Below are 19,419 nucleotides of genomic sequence, written 5' to 3'. Positions count from 1 at the left end.
GTTATTATTATTATTACTAATATGAATTAATTAATGTTTTATATATTTATTTATTGTGTGTGTGTGTGTGTGTGTGTGTTCAGTTTGAGTATATTAAGATCAAAGCGCTGAGACTAAAAGCTCGTATCGTCCGCCATCAGTGAAACAGAGGAGTGTGAATGGAGTGATGAAGTCAGGGTTAAAAAAGAGTGATTCAACTTTTTAATATCACCCCCTATACACACACCCGTGTTGGGGCCGTGGGGGTACAGTGTGTGTGTGTGTGTGGGACCCTTTATAGTGAAGAATTTAGGGCATAGCCCCTTTAAAGGCCAACATTTTCCCCTAATCCTGCACTATTTGGGACACTCTCTTTTATTAATATTTAATCTATTTGGTCTTGATTCGTTTAATTTATAAAGTACAAAACCCACACTTAACAGAAACGGTTAGTTAATGAACAACCTTAATCACATCTTTAAACTTCTTCTTTAACTGTTGACTTATTTATCTCTGATATCAGTAACGGATTTTTAGATTATAATCCAATACATCCTCAGATTTATCTGCTCCCTCAAACCAGCTAGCTCAGAGCTAGCACTGTCCCCTTCCTTCCCTGCTCCCTACACCCTACAAAAGCACCCGGGTGTAGCTTCAACGGCATTTAAACAAAACCTTAAAACCTTATAAAACAAATTATCATATAATTATTATATTATACGAATCAGATTCAGATATTATAAATTCAACAGGAGGTTTAAAGCTAAAAGTGCTCAAAATGTTAGCAAGCTAGTCAGCTAGCAGAAACCATACCCTGAAACATACGCTGTAACAAAATAATAACCTATATATATACGACGTATAATAAATCTGACCAAATACAGTCAAACAAACAACATTAAAACACCAGATTTAGGTAATTTTTACTTAATTTTATTTAATTACTAAACACGGATGCCAAGAGTCACGTTTACAGCTGGATATTGGAACACAGCCATAGAGAAGTATTCCCTTCTAGAAACACCTCATTAGCATTAACAGATGACCCTTGAAAAGTGAGATAAGAGTAAAATAAGAGTCGCAGGCGCTTGTTTGTGAAGAGTTTTGTTATCAGCGTGTGATTAATCAGTTTTATTTTGTGTCATTTTGTTTTAATCTGTTTCACTGCTTCGGATGTTTGAAACGGACTCAGAGATAAAGAAGCTGTTATCACCCCCAAACACTTCAGAGTTAATATTCACTTTACGAAAGAGACCAGAGACACGCTGGAGATCAGAGAAAAACACACGGGCGCCACCTAGTGTTCATCAGTAGACATTATCAGGTGGGGACTTGGTAATGTAAGAGAATGGGTGTATATTAATTCAAGCACCACTCATTAGGTTCCTAAACCATTAGGAACCAAGAGGAACCAAATAGTTTAACGAACAGAACCATAGAGGAACGATTAGACTTCCTTTACAGACGAACAGGAATCATTTCAACTCACTAACGTCCACTACAATGTTTTCTACATTTCACTAAACTGATTCTTTAACTGATTTTGGACACCCGCGGATGTTATTGAAACTTGTTTAAACTGCATTTTGGACGTTCATTGACCTTATTAACAGCTCACCACTTAACTGACTTATTAAGATGGATCCACTGATCTTTATAATTTCTCCCTGATGGACGAACTTGATGGATGTCTCTTGTTTACAGACAGTGAGTGTACATCGGTGTGTGTGTGGAACAGTGGAACCGTGTTCTCTGGAGTGATGGAGTTCCTCTGGTGTGTGTGTGGAACAGTGGAACCGTGTTCTCTGGAGTGATGGAGTTCCTCTGGTGTGTGGAACAGTGGAACTGTGTTCTCTGGAGTGATGGGTTCCTCTGGTGTGTGGAACAGTGGAACTGTGTTCTCTGGAGCGATGGAGTTCCTCTGGTGTGTGGAACACTGGAACTGTGTTCTCAGGAGCGATGGGGTTCCTCTGGTGTGTGGAACAGTGGAACCGTGTTCTCAGGAGCGATGGGGTTCTTCTGGTGTGTGGAACAGTGGAACCGTGTTCTCTGGAGCGATGGGGTCCCTTTGGTGTGTGGAACAGTGGAACTGTGTTCTCTGGAGCGATGGAGTTCCTCTGGTGTGTGGAACAGTGGAACTGTGTTCTCTGGAGTGATGGGGTTCTTCTGGTGTGTGGAACAGTGGAACGGTGTTCTCAGGAGCGATGGGGTTCCTCTGGTGTGTGGAACAGTGGAACGGTGTTCTCTGGAGCGATGGGGTTCCTCTGGTGTGTGGAACAGTGGAACTGTGTTCTCTGGAGTGATGGAGTTCCTCTGGTGTGTGGAACAGTGGAACTGTGTTCTCTGGAGTGATGGGGTTCCTCTGGTGTGTGGAACAGTGGAACTGTGTTCTCTGGAGCGATGGAGTTCCTCTGGTGTGTGGAACAGTGGAACTGTGTTCTCTGGAGTGATGGGGTTCTTCTGGTGTGTGGAACAGTGGAACGGTGTTCTCAGGAGCGATGGGGTTCCTCTGGTGTGTGGAACAGTGGAACGGTGTTCTCTGGAGCGATGGGGTTCCTCTGGTGTGTGGAACAGTGGAACGGTATTCTCTGGAGTGATGGGGTTCCTCTGGTGTGTGGAATAGTGGAACTGTGTTCTCTGGAGTGATGGGGTTCCTCTGGTGTGTGGAACAGTGGAACTGTGTTCTCTGGAGTGATGGGGTTCCTCTGGTGTGTGGAACAGTGGAACTGTGTTCTCTGGAGCGATGGAGTTCCTCTGGTATGTGGAACAGTGGAACTGTGTTCTCTGGAGTGATGAGGTTCCTCTGGTGTGTGGAACAGTGGAACTGTGTTCTCTGGAGTGATGAGGTTCCTCTGGTGTGTGGAACAGTGGAACTGTGTTCTCTGGAGCGATGGAGTTCCTCTGGTGTGTGGAACAGTGGAACTGTGTTCTCTGGAGCGATGGGGTTCCTCTGGTGTGTGGAACAGTGGAACTGTGTTCTCTGGAGCGATGGAGTTCCTCTGGTGTGTGGAACACTGGAACTGTGTTCTCTGGAGCGATGGAGTTCCTCTGGTGTGTGGAACAGTGGAACTGTGTTCTCTGGAGCGATGGGGTTCCTCTGGTGTGTGGAACAGTGGAACTGTGTTCTCAGGAGCGATGGAGTTCCTCTGGTGTGTGGAACAGTGGAACTGTGTTCTCAGGAGCGATGGAGTTCCTCTGGTGTGTGGAACAGTGGAACTGTGTTCTCAGGAGCGATGGGGTTCCTCTGGTGTGTGGAACAGTGGAACTGTGTTCTCAGGAGTGATGGAGTTCCTCTGGTGTGTGGAACAGTGGAACTGTGTTCTCAGGAGTGATGGAGTTCCTCTGGTGTGTGGAACAGTGGAACTGTGTTCTCAGGAGCGATGGAGTTCCTCTGGTGTGTGGAACAGTGGAACTGTGTTCTCAGGAGCGATGGGGTTCCTCTGGTGTGTGGAACAGTGGAACTGTGTTCTCTGGAGTGATGGGTTCCTCTGGTGTGTGGAACAGTGGAACTGTGTTCTCAGGAGCGATGGAGTTCCTCTGGTGTGTGGAACAGTGGAACTGTGTTCTCAGGAGCGATGGGGTTCCTCTGGTGTGTGGAACAGTGGAACCGTGTTCTCAGGAGCGATGGGGTTCCTCTGGTGTGTGGAACAGTGGAACTGTGTTCTCTGGAGCGATGGAGTTCCTCTGGTGTGTGGAACAGTGGAACTGTGTTCTCTGGAGCGATGGGGTTCCTCTGGTGTGTGGAACAGTGGAACTGTGTTCTCTGGAGTGATGGGGTTCCTCTGGTGTGTGGAACAGTGGAACTGTGTTCTCTGGAGTGATGGGGTTCCTCTGGTGTGTGGAACAGTGGAACTGTGTTCTCTGGAGCGATGGGGTCCCTTTGGTGTGTGGAACAGTGGAACTGTGTTCTCTGAAGCGATGGGGTTCTTCTGGTGTGTGGAACAGTGGAACTGTGTTCTCTGGAGCGATGGAGTTCCTCTGGTGTGTGGAACAGTGGAACTGTGTTCTCAGGAGCGATGGGGTTCCTCTGGTGTGTGGAACAGTGGAACCGTGTTCTCAGGAGCGATGGGGTTCCTCTGGTGTGTGGAACAGTGGAACTGTGTTCTCTGGAGCGATGGGGTTCCTCTGGTGTGTGGAACAGTGGAACTGTGTTCTCAGGAGCGATGGAGTTCCTCTGGTGTGTGGAACAGTGGAACTGTGTTCTCTGGAGCGATGGGGTCCCTTTGGTGTGTGGAACAGTGGAACTGTGTTCTCTGAAGCGATGGGGTTCTTCTGGTGTGTGGAACAGTGGAACTGTGTTCTCTGGAGCGATGGAGTTCCTCTGGTGTGTGGAACAGTGGAACTGTGTTCTCTGGAGTGATGGGGTTCCTCTGGTGTGTGGAACAGTGGAACTGTGTTCTCTGGAGCGATGGGGTTCCTCTGGTGTGTGGAACAGTGGAACTGTGTTCTCTGGAGCGATGGGGTTCCTCTGGTGTGTGGAACAGTGGAACTGTGTTCTCTGGAGCGATGGGGTTCCTCTGGTGTGTGGAACAGTGGAACTGTGTTCTCTGGAGCGATGGAGTTCCTCTGGTGTGTGGAACAGTGGAACTGTGTTCTCTGGAGTGATGGGGTTCCTCTGGTGTGTGGAACAGTGGAACTGTGTTCTCTGGAGCGATGGAGTTCCTCTGGTGTGTGGAACAGTGGAACTGTGTTCTCTGGAGCGATGGGGTTCCTCTGGTGTGTGGAACAGTGGAACTGTGTTCTCTGGAGCGATGGGGTTCCTCTGGTGTGTGGAACAGTGGAACCGTGTTCTCTGGAGCGATGGAGTTCCTCTGGTGTGTGGAACAGTGGAACCGTGTTCTCAGGAGCGATGGGGTTCCTCTGGTGTGTGGAATAGTGGAACCGTGTTCTCAGGAGCGATGGGGTTCCTCTGGTGTGTGGAACAGTGGAACCGTGTTCTCAGGAGCGATGGGGTTCCTCTGGTGTGTGGAACAGTGGAACTGTGTTCTCTGGAGCGATGGAGTTCCTCTGGTGTGTGGAACAGTGGAACTGTGTTCTCTGGAGTGATGGGGTTCCTCTGGTGTGTGGAACAGTGGAACTGTGTTCTCTGGAGCGATGGAGTTCCTCTGGTGTGTGGAACAGTGGAACTGTGTTCTCTGGAGCGATGGAGTTCCTCTGGTGTGTGGAACAGTGGAACTGTGTTCTCAGGAGCGATGGGGTTCCTCTGGTGTGTGGAACAGTGGAACCGTGTTCTCAGGAGCGATGGGGTTCTTCTGGTGTGTGGAACAGTGGAACTGTGTTCTCTGGAGCGATGGGGTCCCTTTGGTGTGTGGAACAGTGGAACTGTGTTCTCTGGAGCGATGGAGTTCCTCTGGTGTGTGGAACAGTGGAACTGTGTTCTCTGGAGTGATGGGGTTCTTCTGGTGTGTGGAACAGTGGAACTGTGTTCTCTGGAGCGATGGGGTCCCTTTGGTGTGTGGAACAGTGGAACTGTGTTCTCTGAAGCGATGGGGTTCTTCTGGTATGTGGAACAGTGGAACTGTGTTCTCTGGAGCGATGGGGTTCCTCTGGTGTGTGGAACAGTGGAACTGTGTTCTCTGGAGCGATGGGGTTCCTCTGGTGTGTGGAACAGTGGAACTGTGTTCTCTGGAGCGATGGGGTTCCTCTGGTGTGTGGAACAGTGGAACTGTGTTCTCAGGAGCGATGGGGTTCCTCTGGTGTGTGGAACAGTGGAACTGTGTTCTCTGGAGCGATGGGGATCCTCTGGTGTGTGGAACAGTGGAACTGTGTTCTCTGGAGCGATGGGGTTCCTCTGGTGTGTGGAACAGTGGAACTGTGTTCTCAGGAGTGATGGAGTTCCTCTGGTGTGTGGAACAGTGGAACTGTGTTCTCTGGAGCGATGGGGTTCCTCTGGTGTGTGGAACAGTGGAACTGTGTTCTCTGGAGCGATGGAGTTCCTCTGGTGTGTGGAACAGTGGAACTGTGTTCTCAGGAGCGATGGGGTTCCTCTGGTGTGTGGAACAGTGGAACTGTGTTCTCAGGAGCGATGGGGATCCTCTGGTGTGTGGAACAGTGGAACTGTGTTCTCTGGAGTGATGGGGTTCCTCTGGTGTGTGGAACAGTGGAACTGTGTTCTCAGGAGCGATGGGGTTCCTCTGGTGTGTGGAACAGTGGAACTGTGTTCTCAGGAGCGATGGGGTTCCTCTGGTGTGTGGAACAGTGGAACTGTGTTCTCAGGAGCGATGGGGTTCCTCTGGTGTGTGGAACAGTGGAACTGTGTTCTCAGGAGCGATGGGGTTCCTCTGGTGTGTGGAACAGTGGAACTGTGTTCTCTGGAGCGATGGGGTTCCTCTGGTGTGTGGAACAGTGGAACTGTGTTCTCTGGAGTGATGGAGTTCCTTTGGTGTGTGGAACAGTGAAACTGTGTTCTCTGGAGTGATGGAGGATCCAAACTGGTTCCTTGTTGGTAGAAAAGGGCTCTCAGTAACGCATTTGGTGAAATAAAGTGATGATCCTGAAACCTGTTTTAATTTTGGCTGCCCACATGTGGAGGACCCAGTGTATTGAACATAAACGCTTCTCACCACGTGAGTGGAACTTTATATGAAAAAATACAAACATGAAATAACATAAAAATAATAAATGATCACTTCATGAACATTGTTTGCGACGTTTTGATGGCGAAAATGACTGATAACTGTTTTAAACACTACACAGTGCACTTTGTAGGCAACATAGTGGTTTGGAACGCTCCCCTGTGTCCGCTCCCTGAAAGATTCCGTGCGGGTTGGTTGTTGTGTGATAATTTCAGTTCCGCCTCCTGAGGCTGTGGAGGTCTCCCCGTTTCAGCGCCATGCTCCGCGCTCTGAGACCCGCACAGCGCCTTCACCGCAGCCTCGTCGCCCTTCAGCACTGCGCCAGGCTCCGAGACCCCGCTCCCGTTCACCACACGACCCTCAGGATGGTAATCCCGCCACTCAAACATTTTACACCCGTCTAATTCTGTCTGGAAACGTTTGACCTTCTTCTGCATCAGGCCAAAGGAGAGCTGCGTCCTCTCGCCTGGCTTCACTTTCTGATTTATCCGGTCCACCTTAAATAGCGTCAGGTAACGTTGTATTATGGCAGTTACATTCAACTGCCAGATTTGACATTCTTATATTTCAGTCCACCTTAAAAAGTGCATCAGTTAAACGTCATCTTTGAGTGTATGTGTCTGGATTGGTTCTCGAGTATTTCGTTCCCCCTTAAATTGTGCAAAAGTGAGGGGCAACAGATTGGCTTCTTTTTCCAACTTTATATTCTTCAGTTTCATTCTGGCGTCTCAATTCCACCTTAAATGGTGCACAGTGACATTCTGGCACATGGCTCCTCTTAAGAATCTTTCATACCACCTTAAATTAATCATTAATTTAGTTAGCCCTCTGCTTATTCCAGTTTGATTTGCTTCGTCTTGAAATTTGCTATTCCACCTTAAATGGGGCACCAATGACATTCTAGCGCCTGGTAATCACCAGAATGGAACCAATGCGCTATTTAAGGTGAAACGGTAAGATATCGGCGACTAGAACGTCACTGCTGCAACTTTAAGGTGGAAAGAAACAGTTGCAATGAGGAGTCTGACACTTTAATTGCCGCAAAATTTAATGTGGATTGGAACGTTAGAAAGTAACGTTAATAAGCAACAATTAAGGTGGAATGAAAAGTTTGAATAAGAATCAGACACAAATGTAACATTAACTGCTGCTATATTTAAGGTGGAATGAAAAGTTTGAATAAGAATCAGACACATGTAATATTAACTGCTGCTATATTTAAGGTGGATTGAAAAGTTATAATAAGAATCAGACATTAACTGCTGCTATATTTAAGGTGGAATGAAAAGTTTGAATAAGAACCAGACACACAAATGTAACATTAACTGCTGCTGTATTTAAGGTGGAATGAAAAGTTTGAATAAGAACCAGACACACAAATGTAACATTAACTGCTGCTATATTTAAGGTGGAATGAAAAATTCGAATAAGGAGCCAGCTTCAACCTCGTATATCACTTTATCTGGTAAATGTGTGTGTGAGAATGAGAGTGTGTGATTTCAATAACAGGAGCATATGTGTAAATGCACACAATATTATGGGATGCTTCATAGGTCAGTGTCAGTGAAGGTAACTGCAGCTGCTCTTCTGATCTCATGGTCAGAGAGGACTCTGCTCTGTTCCTGCACCTGGATAAAGTCACACCTGCGCTGGCACGAGTGGATCAGACACAGCAGTGCTGCTAGAGTTTTTAAACCCTGTGTCCACTCTCTGTCCACTCGGTGAGACACTCCTCCCTCGTTGGTCCACCTTGTAGATGTAGAGTCAGAGACAGTAGCTCATCTGTCGCTGCACAGTGTGTGTCGCTCGTCCTCTAGTCCTTCATCAGTGACACAGGACGCTGTCGGCTGGATGTTTTTGGTCGGTGGACTGTTCTCAGTCCAGACACTGAGGGGTTTAAAAACTCCAGCAGCACTGCTGTGTCTGATCCACTTAACTCAGGTAAGGTAATGCTTAATTAATGACGTAAACAGTGAGATATGGTGTGTAACTGTTTCCTGTTTTTTAAGGTGGTCTGACAAGATGATGAATAAACTGTGTGTGTGTGTGTGTGTGTGTGTTTTTTTTTTTAGGCGAGCTCCGAGTCATACAGGATTGAGAGGGACACGTTTGGAGAGCTGAAAGTCCCGAGTGATAAATATTATGGAGCGCAGACTGTCCGGTCCACCATGAACTTCAAGATCGGAGGAGGGTCCGAGAGGATGCCGGTGAGTTCTAGAGCAGGGGACACTGTCCACTCACTGTCCTTCTGTCCTCTGGGTAGGCTCCGGACCCACTGCCGCCCTGAACTGGATAAGGGTTACAGACAATGACTGGATGTTAACACCTATGTGGATAGTGTCGTGCTGAGTGTTTGTGTCGTTGTTGTGAATAACGTTGGTTTTCAGTGAGAAATCAGAGACACAGAGAGAGAGAGAGAGAAAGAAAGAGAAGTAATGGCTAGTGAGCTAGTGGCTGTTGCTGGGGGTGGAGACGTACGTCTGGCGAGCCCTTCTTTCCCCTTTGCCCCTGCGAGCCTCACCAGCCGACGCAGGTGGACGATGATGTACAGACTCTGTGGTTCCGAGAGTGGAACAGATGATGTAAAATGTTAATCCTGTCTCATCTGCGTCTGGTGCTTTCAGATCCAGGTGATCAAAGCGTTCGGGATTCTGAAGAGAGCAGCTGCTGAGGTGAATAAAGACTACGGCCTGGACCCGAAGATCGCTGCTGCTATTGTCCAGGCTGCAGATGAGGTACCTGCCACACTTCAACACGTCCCCCACACAACATCCTCAACACTCCAGCAGCACTGCTGTGTCTGATCCACACACACACACACACACCACCACCACGTCAGTGTCACTGCAGCGCTGAGAATGATCCACCACCACATCACACCTGCTCTGTGGGGGGTAACACACTCACCCTGTTACTTACTCACTCTCTTTCTCTCTCTCTCTCTCTCTCTCACACACACACACAACCTGTGCAGTGTCACACACTCATCCAGTCGCTCGCACACGAGCTCACCCCGTCGCTCGCACATGCACATACAGCTGTGTACATTGTCACACACTCACCCAGTCGATCACACACACACACACCCAGTCATTCTCTTACACACGCGCGCACACACACACACCTGTGGAGTGTGCAACCTGTGATCTGTGGTGGTGAAGGTGTAGAACCCTCGTCAAAGGCTTTATGCTCCATAGAGTGGGTCCCTCGCATCAGTTCGGCCAGGATTAAAGTACGGTTAATATAGAAGACAATGTCTATCTCCTCCAGGCCACTAGGTGGCAGTATGATGGCTGTTACATAACATGGAGAAGAATCACTGGAGAGAATGACAGATTGCTCCTTTAAGTCTCTGTGTTAAAGTCTCCTGCCCCCTCCAGGTGACGGCTGGGAAGCTGGATGAACATTTCCCGCTGGTGGTGTGGCAGACGGGCTCCGGGACCCAGACGAACATGAACGTCAACGAGGTCATCAGCAACAGAGCCATCGAGATCCTCGGAGGAAAACTGGGCAGCAAGGACCCCGTCCACCCCAACGACCACGTCAACAAGAGCCAGGTCAGGATCCCACCCTCTTTACTGGCTTCATTTACTGGGGATTATTAAAGTGGATCAGACACAGCAGTGCTGCTGGAGTTTTTAAACCCTGTGTCCACTCTCTGTCCACTCTGTGAGACACTCCTCCCTCGTTGGTCCACCTTGTAGATGTAGAGTCAGAGACAGTAGCTCATCTGTCGCTGCACAGTGTGTGTCGCTCGTCCTCTAGTCCTTCATCAGTGACACAGGACGCTGTCGGCTGGATGTTTTTGGTCGGTGGACTGTTCTCAGTCCAAACACTGAGGGGTTTAAAAACTCCAGCAGCTACTGCTGTGTCTGATCCACTCTACACCAGCACAACACACACTAACACACCACCACCACGTCAGTGTCACTGCAGATTTTCATGCTAATGGTGCCCCCTTCTGGAGATCTCCTCATTTATTTATAGGACGATGAAAAGCAGTGACTGAGTGAATGAGTGCTGTGTCAGTTATGAGTAAGAGACTCTGGTTCCTGAAGCAGGCCTCTTCTCTTTGGACATGTTTCGCAGTGAAAGGAATCTAAATATATCTGTATTTCTTTTTTTTTCCAGAGCTCTAACGACACCTTCCCCACGGCCATGCACATAGCTGCAGCTAAAGAGGTTCACGAGGTGTTACTGCCCGGTCTTCAGGAGCTCCACGATGCGCTGGCCGCCAAAGCCGAGCAGTTCAAAGACATCATCAAGATCGGTCGAACACACACCCAGGACGCCGTGCCTCTCTCGCTCGGACAGGTGAGAACTTTTACTCTACTGCTCTGGGAGAGATTTCTACTATTTACCCCTCCCTCTCCCTCTGTTTCCCCTAGTGGTGGGGGTCAGCTTTTGTTGAGAGAGAGAGAGGGGTGGGGTGAAGTGTGAGGGTGACATGGCCCTTCAAACTGAGTCGAGCGGCGAGACATCTTATCTTGGAATATAATAGCTTCACCATTTAAGGTGGAACTGTACATTTACAGCTAACTCCAGAGACCTCAGCTGCTCCTCCTGCTGTTTTCTGCTTGTTCTGAAGTAAAGGCCATAATCCACTGAAACTACATTAAACTGACGCCTGAGGCTACTGCAGCATTTAAGGTGGAACTGGAAGTGTGAACAGAACTCTGCAGAATGAGAATCTGAGCTGAGCTCCATGTCACAGAAGAGTGAGGAGAGGGGGGTAATCTCTGATTGTGGAACTCTTCTGAAGGAGAATGAGGCTCTAAATGTAACTAAAGTCCAGCAGCTCCTCTGATATCACTGCAGACTGGTGCAGAGCTGCTACAGAGCGGCGCTAGTCGCCTGGGAATGAAGCGCTGCTCTGTTTTATTTGTGTTCTGATGAAGTATCAGGGTGTTGAAGGGTCGTCCCGTGTCGTAGGGGGAGATTTAACCACTCCAAGGGGAGAGAGGACACTCAGAAACAAGGGGGAGGGGGGTCAGTGAGGTCACATACAGGGGTTGGATGTTTAGTTCCGGATCACAGACTCCTTTTAAGGTGGAATGGAGAATTCTAATAAGATGGTAATGAATAAGGAGCTCTGAGGCCTCTGTGTACACTGATGCTAATGGAGAGCAGTGATCTCCTTGTGTTTGAATGGAGGCATAATTAGTAACCAGTGGCGGTTTATTTGCATAATTATAGGCTCTGGAGGTAGATGTCATGTGACTTTTCACTGCTTTCTGTAAACAAACCGTTTGAGAAAGACACAGAGGCCAGACACAATCACGGGAGGGACCCGGGTGTCTGCTGCGTTAGCGGCCGTGACGTGCCGTGTCTCTGAGAGGAAGCACGTGCTGGTCCTTAACCTTTGCGTTGGGGGACGTCTCATGTAGCAGGGGGTCGAACGATTGGGTGAAAACTCAACAAAACTCGGGGATCTAAATATTTAAATTACAAACGAATGAATCAATCTTTGTGTGAAGTTTTAATGAATCTTTCAAATAAATCAGAAATTGATTCTAAGAGGTAAAGTACGGTTGGGAGGGGTTCGTTAATGACCTTTACATCTCTGTACACTTCATTAATGAAGTAGAAATCTCCAGGTCAAATCAAAACAGTAATTTTGCAGCACGAAAGATGAATCAGACTCCAGATTTCAAGAGCTGCGAACGTATTTACAGCCAACGGGTTTAAAGTGCTGGAACTGAACTCTGTAACAGAGCTTTGAACCTGTTTGTAGAGGAGTTGAACCAATCAGAAGCCACCAGTCCCTCATCACAGCCACAACTAGCACTGTCCACGTGGCTGGAGCAGCTGAGGGAACAAAGCAGCGCTTTGGGTCAAAGTACGTCTACACCATGAGGATACTCGGTGGTGTTAGGGTTGGGAGGAATAATACTGTGGTGTTAAAATGTGGACAGTGTCTCAAAAATTTGACGTAATTTCAGAATTATGACGTGTGTGTGGTGTGTCAAATTTCTGTTCTGTGTCTGACTCATTTCAGAACAAGGACAAGGATTTCATTCAGGTGCATTTAAGAGAGCCACAGGGAGGGGGCACTGACTGCTGATGTCACACACTAAAAACGGGTGGGAGCACAAGTCCAGTCGCCTGCCGCAGTGTGAGTTTAGCGCTGAGCTTGGGTTAAAACAGAGAGGAATGAAGCTGAAAACAGAAAACTCTCAGAAGAGACTTCACTCGACTCTGTGCTCACAGCTTTGAGGCTTTATCTCTAAATGTGTGTGATCTGAGCCTCAGTTTCGCTGGAAAACTGCTGAACTGCACAGCGCCGAAAACCCTTCATTCGCTTCAGGGGAGGAGTAGGTGCAGCCCAATGGTGCACCCCCCCCCACTCCCACCCCACTGTAATGACATACTGTGTTAATATTCGGAGACAGTATGAAAAATGTAGATACCATCGTGTGTGTGTGTGTGTGTAGGAGTTTGGAGGTTATGTGCAGCAGGTGAAGTACAGTATTGAGCGAGTGAAGGCAGCGATGCCCCGAGTTTACGAGCTGGCGGCGGGGGGCACAGCAGTGGGCACCGGACTCAACACCCGCATCGGCTTCGCAGAGAAAGTGGCCGACAGAGTCTCTGCTCTCACAGGTAACACACACACACACGTGATCTCATTCTCTCTCTCACTCACACACACTCATTCTCATTCTCTCTCTCGCTCTCTCTGCAGGTTTGCCGTTTGTAACTGCTGTGAATAAATTCGAGGCTCTGGCGGCCCATGATGCTCTGGTGGAGCTGAGCGGGGCTCTGAACACGGTGGCCGTCAGCATGATGAAGATCGCCAACGATATTCGGTTCCTCGGCTCAGGACCTCGCTCCGGACTCGGAGAACTCATCCTCCCGGAGAACGAGCCCGGATCCAGCATCATGCCCGGTGAGAAGCAGCCAGGAACCCCCCATGAGAGAGAGAGAGAGAGAGAGAGAGAGAGAGAGAGAGAGAGAGAGAGAGAGAGAGAGAGAGAGGAGGAAGAGGGAGAAGTAAGGAGAGAGAGAGGAGGAAGAGGGAGAAGTAAGGAGAGAGAGGAGGAAGAGGGAGAAGTAAGGAGAGAGACAGAGGAGGGAGAAATAAGGAGAGAGACAGAGGAGGAAGAGGGAGAAATAAGGAGAGAGACAGAGGAGGAAGAGGGAGAAATAAGGAGAGAGACAGAGGAGGAAGAGGGAGAAATAAGGAGAGAGACAGAGGAGGAAGAGGGAGAAGTAAGGAGAGAGACAGAGGAGGAAGATGGAGAAATAAGGAGAGAGAGAGAGAGAGAGAGGAGGAAGAGGGAGAAGTAAGGAGAGCGAGAGAGAGATAGACAGAGGAGGAAGATGGAGAAATAAGGAGAGAGAGAGACAGGAGGAAGATGGAGAAATAAGGAGAGAGAGAGAGAGAGAGAGAGGAGGAAGAGGGAGAAATAAGGAGAGAGACAGAGGAGGAAGAGGGAGAAGTAAGGAGAGCGAGAGAGAGATAGACAGAGGAGGAAGAGGGAGAAGTAAGGAGAGAGAGAGACAGGAGGAAGAGGGAGAAGTAAGGAGAGAGCGACAGGAGGAAGAGGGAGAAGTAAGGAGAGAGAGAGAGACAGGAGGAAGAGGGAGAAGTAAGGAGAGAGAGAGAGACAGGAGGAAGAGGGAGAAATAAGGAGAGAGACAGGAGGAAGAGGGAGAAGTAAGGAGAGAGAGAGAGACAGGAGGAAGAGGGAGAAATAAGGAGAGAGACAGGAGGAAGAGGGAGAAGTAAGGAGAGCGAGAGAGAGATAGACAGGAGGAAGAGGGAGAAGTAAGGAGAGAGAGACAGGAGGAAGAGGGTGAAGTAAGGAGAGAGAGAGACAGAGGAGGAAGAGGGAGAAGTAAGGAGAGAGAGAGACAGAGGAGGAAGAGAGACAGAGGAGGAAGAGGGAGAAGTAAGGAGAGAGAGACAGAGGAGGAAGAGGGAGCAGTAAGGAGAGAGAGAGAGAGACAGAGGAGGAAGAGGGAGAAGTAAGGAGAGAGAGAGAGAGAGAGGAAATAAGAAGAGGAGAGGAGGGTTAATTAATGCTCCCTGTTCTGTGTGTGCCCCAGGGAAGGTGAACCCCACTCAGTGCGAGGCGATGACGATGGTGGCTGCTCAGGTGATGGGGAACCACGTGGCCGTGACTGTGGGAGGCAGCAATGGACACTTCGAGCTCAACGTCTTCAAACCAATGATCGTTCGTACCCTCATTCCTCACCTTGCGTTTACTCAGTGACATCTACACTCCGCCAAAACACACTGTAAACTTACACCTGCAGTACCTCCTTTAGAAATCCTTTATGGTCTTGTTAGCTACTGAACAGCCTTTTGGATTTCTGTAAAGACACTGGAAAGGGAAACGTTATTGATTCACGATCCCTGAGCTGCTGCTTCTCAGGATGGAGACACAGACCAAGCGTCAGAGGTCTTTGTGTTTTTTGTCAGTGTGTGTTGTTGCGGTTTTGTTTGCCGTGTCTCTGAAATATGTTCAAACACTACATTGTAAGAGTTATACTCACCAGATTCACCAGGCTGACACCTCTCTGTCTCTCTCTCTCTGCTCCCGTCTCCAGATCAAGAACGTGTTGAACTCCGCCAGGTTGGTGGGAGATGCCTCGGTTTCCTTCACTAAGAACTGCGTGGTGGGAATCGAAGCCAACACAGAACGGATCAACAAACTGATGAACGAGTCTCTGATGCTCGTCACGGCTCTCAACCCTCACATCGGCAAGTGCTCTAACACTTACACTGACCAGACAGAAGGGGGTGCTATTGCACTCACTGACCAGACACAGGGGAGCCTTCTTACACTTACACCTTACATACACTAGGGGGAGCGCTTATACTTTTAGAGAAGGAAAATATATCCATCAGATTATTACTAATTTATACAGATGTCAGACTTTTAGGGACGGGATGAGAAGTCTGTATCAGAAGAAAGAGAAAGAGGACAAAAGATAAACAGCAATCCTCTTTTCACTGAATGGAAGGGGACAGGGATCTCGGGCCCAAAATGTACTTTCAGCTGCGCCAAGTCTAAATGGAGACCATTTTGTCAAACCAGGACTTCCTGGTTCTCTTTGAGCGCTGAGAAAACAAACGGAGAAGAAAGAGAACAGAGTGAAAACGGCTAAAAACCAGAGCTTCTGCTCCTCGCTCCTCTCTGCTGTGCGCTTGGGGTCGGGGTGAACAGCGAGCGGCTCATCATCATTTAAAGGAACAGGTGCTGAAAGCGGGCGTTCTGAACAGGGGCTGTTTACACAGGGGGAGAACGCTCTTGATTAATAGTAATGGATATTACATAACTCTCTCTCTCTCTCTCTCTCTCTCTCTCTCTCTCTCTCTCTCAGGGTATGATAAAGCTGCTACCATTGCCAAAACTGCACACAAAGAAGGCTCCACATTAAAAGCTACTGCCATTAAGCTGGGCTTTCTGACCGAGGAGCAGTTTGAGCAGTGGGTCCGCCCCCAGGACATGCTCGGCCCCAAGTAACTCATCACCATCACGAACTGTGGGAAGGATCACAGCCCTCTTTTCAACAAAACAACATCTGATGGAAACACGTGGCTGTTTCTGCTTCCGTTTGTGTTTAAACCCGTCTCAGCCCTTCTTCCACAGCGCGTTCACCGTAATGAACCTCAGAACGATTCTGTGCCGTTAATAAAAAATAAATAAATAAGCTGCCTTCAGTGAATGTACATTTATTTCCTTCAGCTGCATGTGCTTCACAATGAAGAGGGGAATATAGAAAAGTGGATAATCATGTGACCAGCAGGGGGTATCACTTCCACACAGCTTCAGGGGGTCAGAGTCACCGGGTCGTAGGTTACGTCCACTCCTCGGGTCACTGAGGGGTGGGGATGGTTCTCCGGGTGTGTGTGGACACAGGGTTTAAAAACTCCAGCAGCACTGCTGTGTCTGATCCACTCTACACCAGCTCAACACACACTAACACACCACCACCAGGTCAGTGTCACTGCAGCGCTGAGAATGATCCACCACCACATCACACCTGCTCTGTGGGGGTCCTGAAAATGCTTTAAAGGGAACATCTATGATTGTGGGGAAACGCAGTTCTATGACTGTGTTGTTTTTGTTTTTAATGTCTTATAGCCTTTGTGCTTAAAAGCCTTTGTTCTTTCCTAAAAGCTTTGTTCTGACTCTCTGAAGATTTGTGAGCGGCTCACGGGAGGAAGCCAGTGCTTTATCCTCATCCCGAGAGGCTTTGGCATTTTAGCTTCCCTTCCGTCTGTAATCCAGGCCTAAATGTGTGTGGTGTGCCCCAGGGTTCAGTCTTAGGGCCCCTCCTAGAGAGTAATATTGAAGCAGAGTGGATGCGGAAGACAGTGGGGGGGCCACAGTGCCATATGGTCCTGCCAGGAGAGTTGCTCTTTCCTAAAATGGCGTTGATGAAGGGGAACGGGGTGGGGGTGGATCTGCTGCTACCTGCAGACCTAGGTGGCCATGGGGGATGGGGGAGGGGCGAGTGGGGGCTGCAAACAGAGACATGTGGGACCTCAGCGGGCGAGTGTTCAGCATCGCTGGCTCTCTTTCAGGTAAGGCCATCTTTCACTGAATGTTACTGATGTCATGAAGCTGATCAGGAGGAATGTGTTTTATTAGATGCACAAATGTTTTCAAGCCCTTTTTTGTAGCGTATCATTGTAATTCAATATTCAACTTTCTCCCTCTCTTTGAGAGTGGAGAATGGTTGATCTTTTTAATTACAATTATACACTACACAAATACATTTTACAAATGGTTTGTTTGGATTGTCAGAGAGTGATGTATCTCAGTTTTAAAGCTGCTGTGTGTAGAAGCTCACACTAAATGACGATGGTGACTAAATGTATGTTATGTTCAGGCAGTGTGTAACAGTTGGAGAATGAGAGTCCAGCTGTGGTCAGGGCGCTTTTCCACGTAAAGGAACCTACTCAACTGGACTCGGTTTCTCTTGTTTTTCCACCAGCTAAATCTGGTCCTGGTCTTTTGATTGTCCAGAGACCTGTCAATCACCACGAAACACAGAGCTCCAGCAGAAACTCACCGCTTGTAAAATCTCTGAAGTTACAGCAGCGTTCACATTAGTTTTTATCCGACTCTCAGCAGCAGCTCGTAACATTCCTCCGAGGGGTTTCTGAAGAGGGGCAGACGCTCCTTGGGTCGGTGGCTGAGGAAAATCTCCAGTGAAAACTAAACGAGCGACAAGGAAAACTGCTCTGTGAGGAACTGGGGGCGGAGCCATGTTCAGTCCAAACAACAACAACAACACGCCATGATGATGATGGAGATGATGATGATGTTGTAGATGGTGTTGAGGATGATGATGATGACGGGGTTGTTGATGATGATGTTGATTATGATGTAGATGGTGTTGATGATGATGATGAAGGAGATGTTGATGATGTTGGAGATGATGATAGAGATGAAGATGGTGATGATGGAGATGGTGTTTAGGATGATGATGATAATAATGATGTAGATAGTTATGGAGATGGTGATGATGATGGAGATGATGTTGAGGATGGTGTTGAGGATGATGATGATGACTGGGTTGTTGATGATGATGATGTTGGAGATGCTGATGTTGATGATGATGAAGATGGAGATGATTATAATGATGGAGATGTTGATGATGATGATGGAGATGAAGATGGTGATGATGGAGATGGTGTTTAGGATGATGATGATTTTGTTGGAGATGGTGTTGAGGATGATGATAATGATGTAGATGGTTTTGATGATGATGATGGTTATAGAGATGATGATGATGTTTTAGATGATGGAGATGGTGATGATGATGATGGTGATGAAGATGATGTTTTAGATGATGGAGATGGTGATGATGGAGATGATGGTGATGAAGATGATGTTGAAGATGATGGAGATGATGGTGATGAAGATGAGATGATGATGTTGAAGATGATGGAGATGATGTTGAAGATGATGTAGATGGTGATGACGGGGAATGATAATAGGATTTATCAGTTGAGACTGTGATAATGAACTGCAAGCTGGAGCGTCTGTGAGACGTCAGATATGAAATTTCAGAAGCGTGTTTATGCAGAGGCTCGCTGTGTTTTCTCCAGAGTAGCTTCCTTTTCTTTTGAGGCTTTGAACCCAGACTGGATCCGTTCTGAGTCAGCACTAAAATGGATCAGCGCTAGAACAGAGCCACAGGCTTTTGTCTTTATAGAAAAAAGACTGTGATTCTGTTAAATCCTTGGTTCTGCCTGTTTCAGACACATTATGAGTCCAGTCACCAACACACTGCAGCCAGACATCCCCCTCGTCTCCACAGTGGAACACAGTTCTGTTTCTTAATGAAACGTCGGTGACCTGCTTTGGTCCAAACCCCACGAGCCCCACAGCAGTGTTCTCCCCCTGTGTAAACAGCCCCTGTTCAGAACGCCCGCTTTCAGCACCTGTTCCTTTAAATGATAATGAGCCGCCCGCTGTTCACCCCGACCCCGAGCACACAGCAGTGAGGAGCGAGGGGCAGAAGCTCTGGTTTTTAGCCGTTTTCGCTCTGTTCTCTTTCTTCTCCGTTTTTACTCAGTGCTCTTATTTCTCCGCGCTCGTTGTGTCTGTTTTGCTGAGTTTAACTTCGTCTTTGCGCTCTCACATAAACGCAGGTCCAGCGCTGTGATTGGACAGACTCAGACGAGGGGGCGGGGCCATTCTAAAGTCTCTGCACTTGACGTCAGAAGCGGAGCAGAATCAGAACGGCTCGTTTTATCCCGTGTTTCTGACTCAAGCGGCGCACAGAAAACTGACTGGGGTCTTGTTTCACAGTGTGTGGGTTGGTGGGCTTCAGATTCACAATTTAATGTGAACATGCACCGCACTAGTGATAAAATCATCACATGTCCCCTTTAAATAAA

The 19,419-nt window shown here is 48.1% G+C and overlaps 1 protein-coding gene across 1 annotated transcript; it reads left to right on the top strand.

Annotated features, from left to right (window-relative positions):
* The first annotated feature begins 6,759 nt into the window (after positions 1-6,759).
* Positions 6,760-16,214, top strand: fh (fumarate hydratase). The gene is made up of 10 exons (XM_066664619.1): positions 6,760-6,922; positions 8,627-8,761; positions 9,179-9,289; positions 9,935-10,111; positions 10,686-10,868; positions 12,989-13,154; positions 13,237-13,440; positions 14,604-14,731; positions 15,108-15,261; positions 15,885-16,214. Exons 1-10 carry the CDS (start codon positions 6,812-6,814, stop codon positions 16,025-16,027), a joined length of 1,512 nt encoding a protein of 503 aa, XP_066520716.1. The 5' UTR covers positions 6,760-6,811; the 3' UTR covers positions 16,028-16,214.
* Positions 16,215-19,419: the final 3,205 nt, after the last annotated feature.

This window comes from Hoplias malabaricus, chromosome 3, assembly GCF_029633855.1.
Source record: "Hoplias malabaricus isolate fHopMal1 chromosome 3, fHopMal1.hap1, whole genome shotgun sequence".
NCBI classification, from domain to species: domain Eukaryota; kingdom Metazoa; phylum Chordata; class Actinopteri; order Characiformes; family Erythrinidae; genus Hoplias; species Hoplias malabaricus.
This window is presented reverse-complemented; position numbering and strand designations above follow the sequence as displayed.